At 34.4% G+C, this 14,317-nt stretch overlaps 1 protein-coding gene across 11 annotated transcripts; it reads right to left on the bottom strand.

Moving 5' to 3' along the window:
- Positions 1 to 343: 343 nt before the first annotated feature.
- LOC107623606 (uncharacterized) lies at positions 344 to 7,501 on the bottom strand. Of its 11 annotated transcripts, XM_088507456.1 has the most exons (17): positions 7,028 to 7,501; positions 6,532 to 6,815; positions 6,304 to 6,438; positions 6,101 to 6,169; positions 5,908 to 6,003; positions 5,565 to 5,615; positions 4,829 to 4,925; positions 4,474 to 4,708; positions 4,230 to 4,260; positions 3,963 to 4,024; positions 3,806 to 3,865; positions 2,832 to 3,028; positions 2,315 to 2,414; positions 1,535 to 1,631; positions 1,283 to 1,351; positions 852 to 912; positions 344 to 617 (listed from the first exon to the last, which is right to left on the bottom strand). In XM_088507456.1, exons 10-14 carry the CDS (start codon positions 3,963 to 3,965, stop codon positions 1,626 to 1,628), a joined length of 366 nt encoding a protein of 121 aa, XP_088363582.1. In that variant the 5' UTR covers positions 3,966 to 4,024; positions 4,230 to 4,260; positions 4,474 to 4,708; positions 4,829 to 4,925; positions 5,565 to 5,615; positions 5,908 to 6,003; positions 6,101 to 6,169; positions 6,304 to 6,438; positions 6,532 to 6,815; positions 7,028 to 7,501; the 3' UTR covers positions 344 to 617; positions 852 to 912; positions 1,283 to 1,351; positions 1,535 to 1,625. The 11 variants fall into 11 exon arrangements, with proteins under 11 accessions (XP_088363582.1, XP_088363565.1, XP_088363577.1 ...); XM_088507439.1 differs by having other exon boundaries at positions 852 to 1,351; positions 1,851 to 2,414; XM_088507451.1 differs by having other exon boundaries at positions 3,963 to 4,260; positions 4,829 to 4,922.
- Positions 7,502 to 14,317: the final 6,816 nt, after the last annotated feature.

Raw genomic sequence — 14,317 nt, 5'->3', positions numbered from 1 at the left:
CGTCGGAAAATTACCGACGGATTTTTATCAGTTACCGACGGATTTTTCCTCTGTAAATTCTCCATCTATTTCCCGCAGGCGACGAACTTTTCGACAGATTTTCCGTCTGTAATTATAGACGGATTTTCTGACGGATTTTCCGTCTGTAATTACAGACGAATTTTCTGACAGATTTTCCGTCTGTAATTTGAACTTTGGAAAATCATCTCACACTCTGATTACAGACAGAAAATTCATCTGTAAATCCGTCAGTAAGGTAAAATAGATTTTTTTTTAAATTTTTCCATTGCAAAATAAATACTTTAGGTTTGTTTTCTAAATTTACTCCATCAAACACTGTAAATTGAAAAAAGAAAGCCAAAAATTACATAAATAAACATAATATTCATTACATGATACCTATAAAATTGGAGGTTATTTTTTAACATCATTGGCCAATATCTCACTGTCTTAATAAAAAGATACTAAAAAAAATAAGATGACCATCCTAATGTTACATGAATGTCACAAATTACACTTAGCACTTAAAGATAGAATAATCTAAAATATTAATAGATAACTAAATTGCATCGGCAGCATCAAGCTTCACATTGAAAGTTAATCTTGATATCTCCTGACTGAAATAGAATCAAAACCCGAATTGGAATTGGAGTGAATTGGAATGCTTGAATAAAAATAAAGCATATTATTTAAAGCATTTTGCACTCCAGAAGTAGTCTCTTTTTGCATGAACAATTTTCTATAAAAGAATCAGTAAATAGAGAATCACATCTCTTCTTAGAAAGCAAGAACCATGAGCTTCTTAAAGGAGGGTAAAGGAGGAACTGTAGTAAAATTTGAAGACATAATACCTCCACATAGTAGCTGAATGCAAGCTTGCTAAGTAGTAGCATTGTCCAAAATAAAGTATACCTGCCATAACAAAGTACAATCATATACTTTAATACCAAAATATACGAAGAGCTAAACGAAAACTCTCAATTGAACCATTATCAAATAGTGGTTGTATACTTTAATGCCCCATTATCACTGGCAACTTCACCTCTCTATATTAAATGTGCACATGACAAATTTTGCTTCACTCATAAAGGTTCAGAATTGCGAAAGAGTGAGAACGAGAGTGAGAGGCATAATAACTAGAGCAGGAAATTATAAGCATACCTCTATGTTTTAATGCAACAAAGTGATGAGCTAAAAGGTTCAGAATTGCGAAAGAGTGAGAGTGAGAGGCATAATTGTAAGTTGTAACAGCAAAGAAATAATTAATATGACGATGTGATACCTGAAGAAATAGACAATGAGGAAATTGTGTTTCAGTGTCAGTAAAAGTTGAGAAAGCTTGATTGAACTCCTACAGATGGAAAGAAAGAATAAGAGATGGAATTTTAACATCAAATACTCTATATTTTGTATGTGTGAGAATAGAAAAGATATTAAAATTTCAAAGAATAGAAAAGAGTCCATGTAGTTTAATTTGTTGATGATAACGGTTAAGAAGCTTTGTAATTTGCAGAAAGAAGAGAATAATATGTACCGATGCCTATGGAGTCTCTCCAAGAAAGGCAAGACTTGAGTTGCTTGGCAGCTCGTTTGACATTGTCACCCTTTTGGCAATGGTTACAGTATCACTCCTGTTTTCACCAACCAATACATATTAATGATTAGTTTGCAATTTCAAAGCTGAAATGATGGAATCAATGTCTAGTATCAATAGCTACTGTTTGAGTATATAGGGAACTACATGGTTGTAAAAACATTGCATATTAAGAATTTGTCTAAACATCAACAATGAAGAAGATTGAGAAGCAAACATGTGTCATCAGGAATCATGACATTTTCCTGCACCATACATTTTCCTAATCAGATGGGATGCCCATCTCTGTATGGATAGAATCAACAAGATCATTGGTTTTATCCGCAACAGGGTTGTTTTCAACAAGTTCAGTTAAGGATGAAGATTCATGCCCAGTTCCAGGGGCAACACATAAGTTTTCGGCTTCAGAGATCTCAATATTTACTCCGGTATTATTCATTTTAGCATCCTGAGAACCATGAGGCTCCTTTGCAAAATGTTCATGAGCATCAGTATCATGAGATCCCAAGTTAACTTCAGATTGGTGGTTCTCAGACAAAATAGAGATCTCATTAGGCTGCACTTCTACTACTTCTTGGGGTTGGACACTCACAGGAACAACATTCCCTTCTGCGTCATGAGTTTCGGCCTTTGTTCTAAAAAGGGACTCCAGATCATTTGTTTTTTCATTGACAGAACTATCCAAACCATCATCAATCACCTTGATACCAGAGAAAATACCTCATCATTGTTACTATTATCATCAACGACATCATCATCAGCTACAGAATTAGATGAGGCGGTGAAATGCACATCCTCGGCCCCTGTTTTATGATTGAATCTGGAGCACATGACGGTACAAACACCATTAGAATATGAAAGCCTCCAGGTCAGGATCACGCAAATAAATGTCTGCTTGGTCTGTGACACTAAAATACATAGTATTAGAAACAGAATAGGCCCATGTTCTCTAATATATTCAAATAAACATGCATTACTTTATGAAAAAGAAGGATTCTCAGTATGCAGTATACTTGAAAAGGTTTAAATGCTACACCTCATTTGGCATAAACATGCTACTTTGGTATATACTGCACAACTCATAAAACGAGCTTTCTTCAATCAGGAGTGGAACAAAACCATCTTGAAATTAACATACAAACTAGACTCTAAGACTTGTCATGCATCTTTGAGGTCTTTGAATGAAAATGATAGAAATAAGCATGTTAAAGAAACAAGGGTATAGAGGTTTACTTACAGGTCTGCCAGGGGAACCATACCAAAACCATGGAAATCATCTATCTCGAAACCCCGTGAAGAAATAAGACTTTTTGCAGCAAAGTATTGTTTTATACCAAAAAATGTTGGGTTAAGCCTTGAAGGCGCTGAATCTAATAGGGGAAAAATATTTTCTTTCCAGTCCTCACAGATAAGAGCTTTGTCTTCTTGTACCGTCTGCCTACAACTGTAAGAGATCAGAACATTTCCATGAACAGAAAAGCATCATAGTTTAAACACCCTCCACTAAAGGGATTGCAACAGAGTGACTGCCACACACAGAATCAGCTTCCAACCAAACAATTAATTTTGACTACAAGACTAAAATAGGGTGACATAAGACGTTTGAGGCGAAAAATAGAACGTTTCAAATGTTAGGGACGAAATTAGAACTTAGCCGCAAAGTTAGAGACTATAACAGTACTATAATGTAATATACAAGGAACAGACCAAAAGTATAAGTAGCTTAAACACAAAACTCCAGATCTGCATAATTAGCATACATGTTCCGAAGCACCACTAGGAATCAAGATGGATACAGATGTATGACCAGCTCATAGAGTTTTATAGAGGCATGGCTGGCAAATGTCAATAATCTTTCAAAGACATTTCAATCAATAATGAAAGGGATGAAATTAGAAGCATACAGAATAAAACAAATAATATATCAAATTAGAATGGAAAAAGAAATTAGTTTTAAATCGTAAATGTGATTTCCATGTTCTCAGGAAAGTATAACCTAACTTTTGTTTTTGTTTAATGAGAGAATAGAGTAAGAAAACTTGGTGAATGTCACCAACAAGAAATCAAAGAAATTTTAGGTATCCAAACTCCAAAGGTCATGATGATCCCAATCAAAGTACTAAATATGAAAGGATAGCTCATAACAACTGATATACGTGGTATTGCATAGGAGAAATCAGACAGCGCATGTTGAATAAATATGAAGCATACCTTCACCTCACCACTATCATCAGCTACAGCAAGAAATGAGGATTTCAAGTTGCATACAACCTGCAAGACCATGAAAATTTGAACCATAAGGCCACTCCTTAACAAATGAAAGTGCACTTCCAGCTTTTTTTTTCTTTCTAAGGATCATAGGGTTCACCATAAAAGAAGTCTGGAACAATTACATAGTAACCAGAAGCTTCAATCTTGTCTGCAAGCTTCCTAAACAACAAAAGATGAACAATGTTATTTAGGACAGGAACACATTGAGATGGAAACAGAGATAATTGACAATAAGAGCAGATTGAATCAGATTAGCCTCCTGCTTCTATTGGTGGTAAAATTTATCAAAACCTTCAGAAATTTCAAGTGAAAGATAGCGAGGCTTTAATCTTAGCAAGTAACCTCAAACAAGAAAAGCTTATACCTTCCTTTCTTGTCAATTTTTGTTCAGTCAACTGTCAAACAAGAACACATTCAAATAATTAGAATAAAGCAACAAAATTTGGTTTAATGAGGAGAAATAAGCTACAAGACATGTCCTGAATATTAAATTAAATTACCTTATCCATTAAACTCCAAGGAAGTAGTAGTAGTAGTAGTAACAATAAACAAACATAATAAAAGTTGTTGAAGTTGAAGTAAGATATGGCCTAAGAAAATTAAATTACCTTATCCATTAGAGGAACTCTTCCATATGGAGTTGATCTCTCAAAGTATTGACAATAGAGATGACCTAATCTATCATTAAAATGCAATTGATGAGAATCTTGTTCTACATTATTCATTCCACCTTCTTCTGAGGAACTCCCATCCCATCTCCATAACTTCTCACACTCACTCTCATCGCTCAAGGTATCACTACATGAATCCCTTGTTTCACACTCCCCTGTCTCAAACTCTTCCCTGAAATTCAATATCAATTCATCAATTAACTAACCTACTACTAAATCATTATGTTTACAAACATAATCCCCTAAACCAACAAAAAAAGAAAAAGTTTTTGAGAGAGAGAGAGAGAGAAACCTGAAAGTGTTGCTAGTGAAAATCTGAATTACAGAAAATAGTTGCTATGGTTATCATGCTCCCTTCCATGTTCTCATCAAATACGCTGTAATCACTGCTGCATTGCAACAAAACAACCGGAGAAAAAACTAATAATAATAATCAAAATTCTTGATAGTCAAAGAAGTCATGTGCAGTAATAGAGTTGATACTTGATAATTGATACTAAGGAAAACGGTATCTGTAATCCTGGTGAAAAGGAAGGCAAAAAGGAAAGGGAAAAGTTTGATGAATATATAGTATTCTTCTCTTTTTTCCCAATGGGTAAAAGGATTATGCTAATTGCTAAAAACAAGAGGAGAGAAGTACACTAAGTTTGATGAATATATAGTGAAAATCTAAAATTGAGCCCTAAGCACCAAAATCACAAAATCAGATTATACCTAAAATTCACTAAGGGAGCAAATGCGACAAGAGCGGCGGTGGAGAGAGCTCTGTGTTATATTTTAGATTTGAGGTGATGGGAGTGTTGAGTGAAAGTGGAAGAAGCATACCAAATTCAAAAAGCTGCATATTAACAGGAAGATTTGAGGTGATGGGAGTGTTGAGTGAAGTGTGAAGTTTGGATTTTATTCCCCATGGAAATCTTGAGAGGGCAGTTCTTGTGGTTAGTATATAAAACTCCCATTAAGTCACACTAATACAATATATGTCAAAAACGGGGGAAAAATGATCTAGGAAGGTTAAAGCAATTGACCTTGTAATCAAAGTTGACCATCCCTTGAGACATGTGTGGCTCATTCATAAGCTGGAGAAGCAAACAAGAAACAGTAGGTTATGGTTAGCCAAAAGGAGAATTAGCAATAAGAAACATGAGAATGGGAATGGGGTTGTCATAGATCAAATATTGGATGAATAAAAATGAACATAATGCTCATTCAACAACTCTTGCACGTTATCAAGTTAAAGCTGAATCTGTACTCAACAAAACAAAACAGCACTAAATTCTTGTAAATATAAGGTATAGCAGAATATCAAAGGCTCATAAACAACAGAAAAATTGTGGCATTTCTCTTATAATAGAAAAGGAGCATAAATACCTGAGCATTGGCTTTAAGAGTGAGATTTTCAAAGACGTCGCACTTGACTCTTGCATTGAGCCTTCCATCAATCAATATTCTCCCCAACAGCATCAACTAAACCAAGCACAATAATATCATCGTCAATGAGTGTTGGAACTTACAACAACGAAATGAAACTAAGCAAAATCAGTGGGGGGAGGGGGGAAAGCACCTTGGGATGATCAATGAAGGTTGCACCAAACTCATAGTTAGTGGTAGGGATCTTAATAGTCTCCGTTGACTGAGAAGGGATCTCAGTAGGCCCCATCGAAACGTTGGTCGCAATCAGATTCCAACCAAGAACCAAATAAAAAAATTAGATAAATATTTTTTCATAATTTAATTTGAAGTCAGCTAAAAGATATGAAGAGGTACCTGTGATTGAGGGAGAACTTCTGGTTGAGCATCTTGGTGAAATTAAGTCAGCTTGTAAGTCAGCTTCTCATTGATTTTCTTCACAATTTCGGGCAGAATTTTGGATATGATCATGCCTTGAACTTGAACTAGCCTCTGTGCCAGAACAGGAACACCAACAATGGATTTGTCAATCTTTGAAAGCATTGGATGAGACTCAAACCAATTAACAACATCATCAGCAGTTACCTTCTCCAACAAGCCTTCAGGAGACTTATCAGCCTTTGTTACAACAGCCAAGGTTCTCAAACCAGTTTTATCCACAGACTGAGACATTCTTGATTCTTATCGATTCACAAGTAGTAAAATCAACAGTAGCAGAAAGAACATTCAGAATAATGCTCTCTTCAGGCCTAATATACTCCATGATAATATCCTTGATCTGATCAAAGATATTTTCAGGCTGGCCATGAACAGAAACCCTAGTTATACCAGGAAGATCCACCATTGTCAAGTTCCCTCCCAAACTAATACTGACAAAACATTGTAAATAATTATAATTCAGATTCAAACCAATCATAGTCCTCAATCAAAAGTTTGAATTAGAAACTAAAAAAGAAACTGAAAAAGCACATAGATCACAATAAGCAATGAGAAAGCACAGCGATTACAATAAGCAAAAAAAATCATATGAATTTTGAGTTGAAGTCTGGGAAAAATATAATGCTGCCATTACGAAGATCACCTTGAATTTAGAATGCTTAAGAATAGGAGCATCGCCAGTGGCTCTCCGATGAACAACCACTGCCACAAAACCAAAACCCTAGTTCACGCACCATATCGGTTCGAACAGGGGGAAAGAGAGAGATGGAACCGCGGCTGACAGTAGAACCAATTTTGGTCGCCACGGAGCTAGGGCTTGCGCGAAGGTATGCGAGCCAGAACTGAGGGGGATAAAAAGAGAGAGAGAGGCGCGGTGGTGGTGGAGCTTGAGCTTGCTTTATTCTGCGAACGAGAAAGAACGAGAGACACAGGGGCTGTATTCTACTGGTTCAGTGTTTAAAGAAGAGGAGAAGAAGGAGAAAGTAGCTGCGGCGATTAGAGTGGCCGGCGGTGGCGCTGTGGGTGAGAAAAGGAGAAGAAGAATCTCGTCGCCGGTGGCGCTGTGGGGAATGCTAGGTTTGATTTGTGTGCTGTGAATGAATTGAGCTCGTGCATAAACTTAACCCTAACGATCATAAACCTAAAATATCAACATTTCCGACGGAAAATTTTAAATTACAGACGGATTTTTCGTCTGTAATAATTTAATAAAATGCAGCATTTTGTCTATTTAATTACAGACAGATTTTCCGTCTGTAACCATTTTTCACGAAAAAAATTAATTTTTCCGACAGAATTATCGACGGATTTTCTTTTCCGTCTGTAATTTATGCTAATTCATTTTTTTTTTGTTTTCCGACAAAAAATCTCTCTGTAATTCCGTCTGTATTTCTGTGGGATAAAATCCATCGGAAATATCCATCTGTAATAATTAGTTTTCTAGTAGTGCTTCCTATTCACGTGTCCATCAATGTCCTTCGTTTAGAAGTGGTCACAAAAATGAAAAAAAGTGTCCCAGAGACATTGTGTCCAGTATTTATATCCCTCTATCCAAACACGTTTTACATATGTATTGTCCATATCTTTGTGTCTTGTCCACAAAAATAAACGCAGCCTTACTGTCCGGATCCACCAATGGTATTATTTACCGTACACATATAGCAAATGCTTTCACAAAAATACTATCCAACAATGTTTTTCAAAGAACAATAGAATTGCATCCACAACCATCATGCAGGGAATAACAACACACATATTACATTCTGTTCTAACTTTTTATGAAAAGATATGATAAACAAGCAGTCCTATTCTACTAAAACAGAGAAGGGAAATTAACCCAAGTTCAACTAAAATCAAATTGCTTACCTTGAAACTCCAATAAATCACATTAAAACTATAACCATTTCCTCTCGCCCACACTAATAGTTGCGTCTTCTTTAAATGGCATAAAAAATCAATAACGAAATAATTATATATAGATGCTTTTGATTAATTAGGCATCATCGTAAGATTTAAATAGCTTCCAAAGTATTGTCATCGACTAAGATACATAAAAATCTCTCACCTAACAAAACAGTAAGTTGGTATAAAGTATCGGCATACCTTATTGAACTTTCATTATTGCCAACCATAATCATCCATTTTCAAAGTGGCTGTTTAGGGGTCCAATTTCAATGACCAATTAGATCAAAACACTATCTACAAACAATATGGACATACAAAAAACAATTCCAGATAGAGAAACAATTTAAAACATGTAAGCTAAATGCAGTGTGGCTTGACAATTGGTGCCAAACCATCAAAGCTCTCATGTAATAAACTTCCATCAATTAGAAATTCACATAAATGTGGTGATACATTAAGATTGCAAACGACGACTATCAATTTTAAATAAAAAATGTTATGAACATCCAAATCTCGTATGTCCATATGGTAATTTTATCCTCTAATCCAATGAACTATGTAATATTTTTATAGGTAAATAAAATTCAATATCTTACGCAGGATGCTACAAACCATATTCATAATCAAATTATGAGTGTGCATCCACGTTGAAAACTATATATAAATGAGTATGCATCCAAAGAGGTGAAGGTATGCTCCAATCCAGAATGAGCATAGACTAAGTAAGAGAAAGTCTCAAGTCAACTAGAAAGTATGCAAACTGGCAAAAGCAACAAGAAAAAAAAATACTAACCAACATGCCATGAAATTGAATCATAGACTAGCATTTCTAGAAGATGTACTAGTTATTTTAAAATAAATAATAATTATATTTGCTTTTCTTACTATTTGCTAGCTATTTTGCAAACTTAAATAAAATTTTTCTACTTTGGGAACTAACCGATCATTGGAAACTTGAGAAATGGCAAAGGCATCCAACTTAGACTCGGTGAGGCTGACTTCATTTCTAACAATAGTAGTTTTGTCTTCCATAATCTTGAGCTGGTCTAGGTAATCTTCAGTACTTTCATTTCCTGGATTTAAACTGCAAAAGTTAGCCAGAATCAAAACAATTTTCTACAAAATGAAGTTGAGAACTAGAGAATAATTATTTACATGCAAACATTGAAAATGTAATTTACCTTGCCAAGGATGCTAGATCCCAAGAGTGAGGAACAGAACACTTGATTTCTTCATTTAAGACCAAATTCAAACTAGTTAGTTTAACATCAAAAAGTGGAATGAAATATTCTACGATAGCAAGGGATTTTGTAGTTGTTGCGTCGACTGTGTAGGAGCCACTAAAATTGAACATAGAATTAAAGCTTCTAAGTGGAATTTCTGTAGTTAGGCATGACTTCTCATTGAAATATTTTTCCATCTGAAAATAATAAAAATAATAATAATCAATAACCAAATATAATGCACGAACTTCATAAACTACCCGTCCAATATTTCAATTTAAAATGAAAAATTCTTGCCACTTTGCCACCAAATACACTAACTATCGCAAAAACAAAGATTATTTAACAAACAAGAAAACAAAACTACATATGAAAAGTAACTAAAAAAAAATCTTATACCCGGACTTTGTCTTTATTCAGCAAAACCAAGATATAGCTATTATGAAAGCTGTTGAGTTTGAAGAACTAAAAAAATTTTAAGAAGATAACTAAACATTATTATTGGGTTAAAAACTAATTATGTATGTGATTAGTGTGTTAAGTGTGCAAGAAATTAAGTTAATCAAAACAGGCCCAAAAAGCAAGATCTCAGGCCCCCACACACACACCAAATGGCCCAAGGAGATATTTGCTATAATCACAAAATAACCTATCAGAAACAAAAGCAAGTATCTAGCTAAAAAAATGAAATCAATTTTGGCCCAAATAAAAGCACCAAGCCCAAAATGGTGGTCTAAGTCCAACCATTCACTTAGTTGCTAACTAAATAATTCAATTTCTTTTCATCTGAACCAAACCTCACCACCGAAACCAATTTCTCTCTTCTCTCTCTTCTTTCTCTACTAACACCCACGTGATTTTTCAAAAGAAAAGAAAGAAAAAGGAAAGCTCTTAGTTGGGGTAAAATCAAAGAACAAAAAGTAAATTTTCAAATACAAGCAAAAAAGTGAAAGTCAAAGAGGCTATGACAAAAGGAAAGATCACATCCAAAAAGTAAATCACAAAAAGGAGTTTCCAGATTTGTACTTCATTGAAAATCGATGAAGAAATCCTCTCTTTGCAAGCACAGAAGTAGAAAATTGAAAATATTGAAGATCATGGAGCTCTGCTGTAAATCAACAATCAAGAATCTAACTTGAAACCAAAGCAAGAATGAAGGGTTCAGATTCAACAAGAAAGATGAAAAAGGTTGAAAGAGAAGATAGAAGGTATGGATGTATGTATGATTCGGTCACTGCTTCTACCCTATCTCTCCTCTGTCACGCCGCTGCTGCTTCTGATTTTTGGGAGAAGAAGTTAAACAAGTGCTGAAGCGAGTTTCAAGCCCTGGAAGCTTTACTCCTCTATTAAAGGGGTGAACGGCTAAGGATTGGAGCAAGGAGTGAGAGCACAACGTTTGAGTTCCTATAGCTTACAAAGCTATTAACTCTTCTCCTTCATGGTTCTCATTGAATTTCTTATTTTTTCAGTCTAATCTTTCTTTGTTTCTAATGGTAAAAGGTATAACAGTCAGGAATGTATGAAAAAAGCCATTGAGTGAAAAAAAGGAAAGAGAGTTAAACTTGGAGAAAAATCCATATGTTTATCTCAGAAATTCTTTGTAAATTTTTTTGTTTTGTTGTCATGATCCTGAGGGGATTCCCTTGCAAGTTGGGTTAGCACTTTGCTGTTGAAAAGTTAGGGTGAGTTCCTAGTCAAGTCTGGTTTCGGTTAGAAACTATATTTATCCCAAATAAGATTAGTTAGAATCCTAGGGAGAATTGGTGAATGTATTTCTGTTTAAAGATAGTGAAATTCTATCATTATTGTGATGGAGACTGGATGTAGGCTGCATTCACTGAGTAGTCGAACCAGGATATATGGCCGTGTCACTTCTCTTTCTCTTCTCTGTTTCTGGTTCTACACTTTAGGAGACAAAACAAAAGTATCTCTTGATTCTTATATCCAACTATACTTCACTGTAATACACCTTACTTGTAACTCTGTTTTGGCTCCTATCGCGTCAAGAGACAAAACCAAAGTATCTCCTGATTTTCTACTCAAAGTGTCTCAATAGAATCCCAGTTAGAAAGAAAAATGAAAAGAGGCCAAAATTAACCTCCCTTCTCTTAACCACTGATATCCATCAATTGGTATCAGAGCTTGGTCTCAAAAAGATCAAGCTTCACAGCTTGGAGAAAAGATCCAGATGGCAAACAACATGGGATCCAACACAGTGACATACACATTGACAGAAGGACAATCCAATAACAGACCTCTATTCTTCAATGAAAAAAATTACAACTATGGAAAGAAAGAATGAATATCTTTGTTCAGTCTATGGATTACAACCTCTGGAAGATAATCATAAATGATCCTCAAATTCTTACCAAAACAAGCGTTGATGGTGTTGTTACTCCCAAAGCTAAAGCAGAGTGGAACGAAGATAACAAGAAAAAGGTGGAACTCAATGCCAAGGCAGTCAACATGCTAAATTGCATAATCAGTTTTGAGAAATAACAGAAGATTTTCAAGATGCAAAATAGCAAAGAAAATCTGGGATAAGCTCCTAGTTACACATGACGGCACTACACAAGTAAAAGAAACAAGGATTGACATGCTGAGCAAAGAGTATGAAATATTTTCTATGAAGGAAGGAGAATCAATTGATGAAAAGTTTGAGAGGTTCTCTATCATCATTAATAGCTTGGATAATATGGGGATTACTCATTACGAATAAGTACTGGTGAGAAAAGTCTTGAGAAGTCTAACAAAAAAGTGGGAAACTAAGGCTACTGTTATCTCTGAAAGTAGTAACCTAATTCAAATGGCCTATAATGAGCTGAGAAGAAAGTTACTAGCTTATGAAACCACTCACATAAAAAATGATACAAAAAAGAAAGGAATGACTCTTAAATCTTTTACTGAATCATTGGATGATGAATCCAGTGACTGTTTATCAGATAACGAGATTGTGTTTTTTGCTAGAAAACTTAGAAGGCTGATGAGACAAAAAGGAAGAAGCAGAGGAGGCAGCTCAAAGGAACCAAGGAAGGACATTAACAAGGTCATTTGCCACAACTGTAGAGAAGTAGGACATTACAAATATGACTGTCCCAAACTCAAGAAAGAAGACAAGTCTTGAAGGGACAATAAGAAAGGACTTATGGCTTCTTGAAAAGATCTGGAAAACGACACTGAAGAGCTGCTTCCCGTGATTATTCTCTGTGCAATTTGTTACTATTGTCTCTTTGGATTGAAGTTCCATGAATACAATGCTAAAACTATTTTCCCTCTTATATTCTTTTTCCAATGTTCCTTAAGTCGCTCGCAACCACAAATTTGAAATCTTATGACATTTGTACAATTAACACATCACAAATTAAAATCAAAACGCCAACAATAGCATCTTCGAATTCGAAAGCCAAAATATTCAAAATTACTGATAAATAAAATTGAGCTAGAAAGAGAGAGAGAGAGAGAGGAGAATTGGCGAACTTTGTTACTAAGAGCGGCGGAGTTGGAGGAGAGTAAGGAGATGGAGAGAGGGAGGAGCTTGGAAAGTAAGAGCTCAAGCTTGGAATCATCATAGAGGGCCAAATGAGTGAGCATCCGATCAAGAACCTCCTCAACTTCTGCCATATTTACGTTTCTTCCTTGTTGAATGACATTGGCGACAAGAACCAAATCTAACGACGAAGATATGAGACGAACGAACGAACGAAAATAGCAAGCGGATCTGAGGCAAAGAACAACGATCAGTTCGAATGAGTGTGAATGAGTGAAGGATGATGAACGATCGTCGATGATAGCAAGACCAGCGGCAGTGGTCGGCAAAAGAGGAGAGCACTTGCAGCCTCACAACAAAACACATCGTTTAAAAAATAATTAATCGATTAAATTAATATATTTTTTAACGATTAATCAATTTAAAATAATAAATTATAAATAAATTAACTTTTTAAAAGTAAATTATATATTTAATATATAAATATATTATTTTATTTTGTTCCATGTAATTCTTTTTGAATCTTTGAATTTCTAATTTCACGTTATGACGGATTGATTGATTTGGTTTCCAAACTTTTACTAGAAAGTATATTATGCTATTATATTGGTCAATATCGTCTTAAAATATATTATAGAATTTAATTAACTTATGTATTAAAAATACATTTTAAAAATATAATAATAATTTTTTTTTATATTTTTTATGTATTTAATATATTAAAAATATAAAAATATTTTTATAATAAATTCTATAAAATATTTTTTTTATAATATGTTTAACTTATATCTTTAGAGTATAAAATAGCAAAACCCTATATTATATCATCAATTAATATTACATCGCAGGTTGCAAAATTATCAACTAATTCTACATTATCATGCCACCAAATCATCTGATGTGTTATTTAACATGATATATACATTATTAAAATAGTAAGGATTGTCAAATATGGATTCACCCCATAATCAGAATATATATTTCAAAATGTAATTTTAAATTTTTAAAGGATGAGAGTAAATTACATTCATATATAGTTTTAGAGACCAGATTTAAAACTTTTAGTCGATTTTAGGGTCTTCTTTTTACTTAGATGAGTTTATATATAATCTTTGACATGACAAGAAATGAAACGTTAATATCAGGAAGCATGCATTGGTAATGCGATTCCTTATTATATAAATCGGAACCAGGACAGTTTGTGTATCTTTTCTATTCCATCCCGTTTATCGATCATGAACATATAATAAATAATGTAATTTTGATTGAGAGTCCATCTATCGTATCCATGAAATTAATTAGCTTTTGCTTTCTTTTT

This window comes from Arachis ipaensis, chromosome B10, assembly GCF_059453495.1.
Source record: "Arachis ipaensis isolate K30076 ecotype BB chromosome B10, ASM5945349v1, whole genome shotgun sequence".
Lineage (NCBI taxonomy): Eukaryota > Viridiplantae > Streptophyta > Magnoliopsida > Fabales > Fabaceae > Arachis > Arachis ipaensis.
This window is presented reverse-complemented; position numbering and strand designations above follow the sequence as displayed.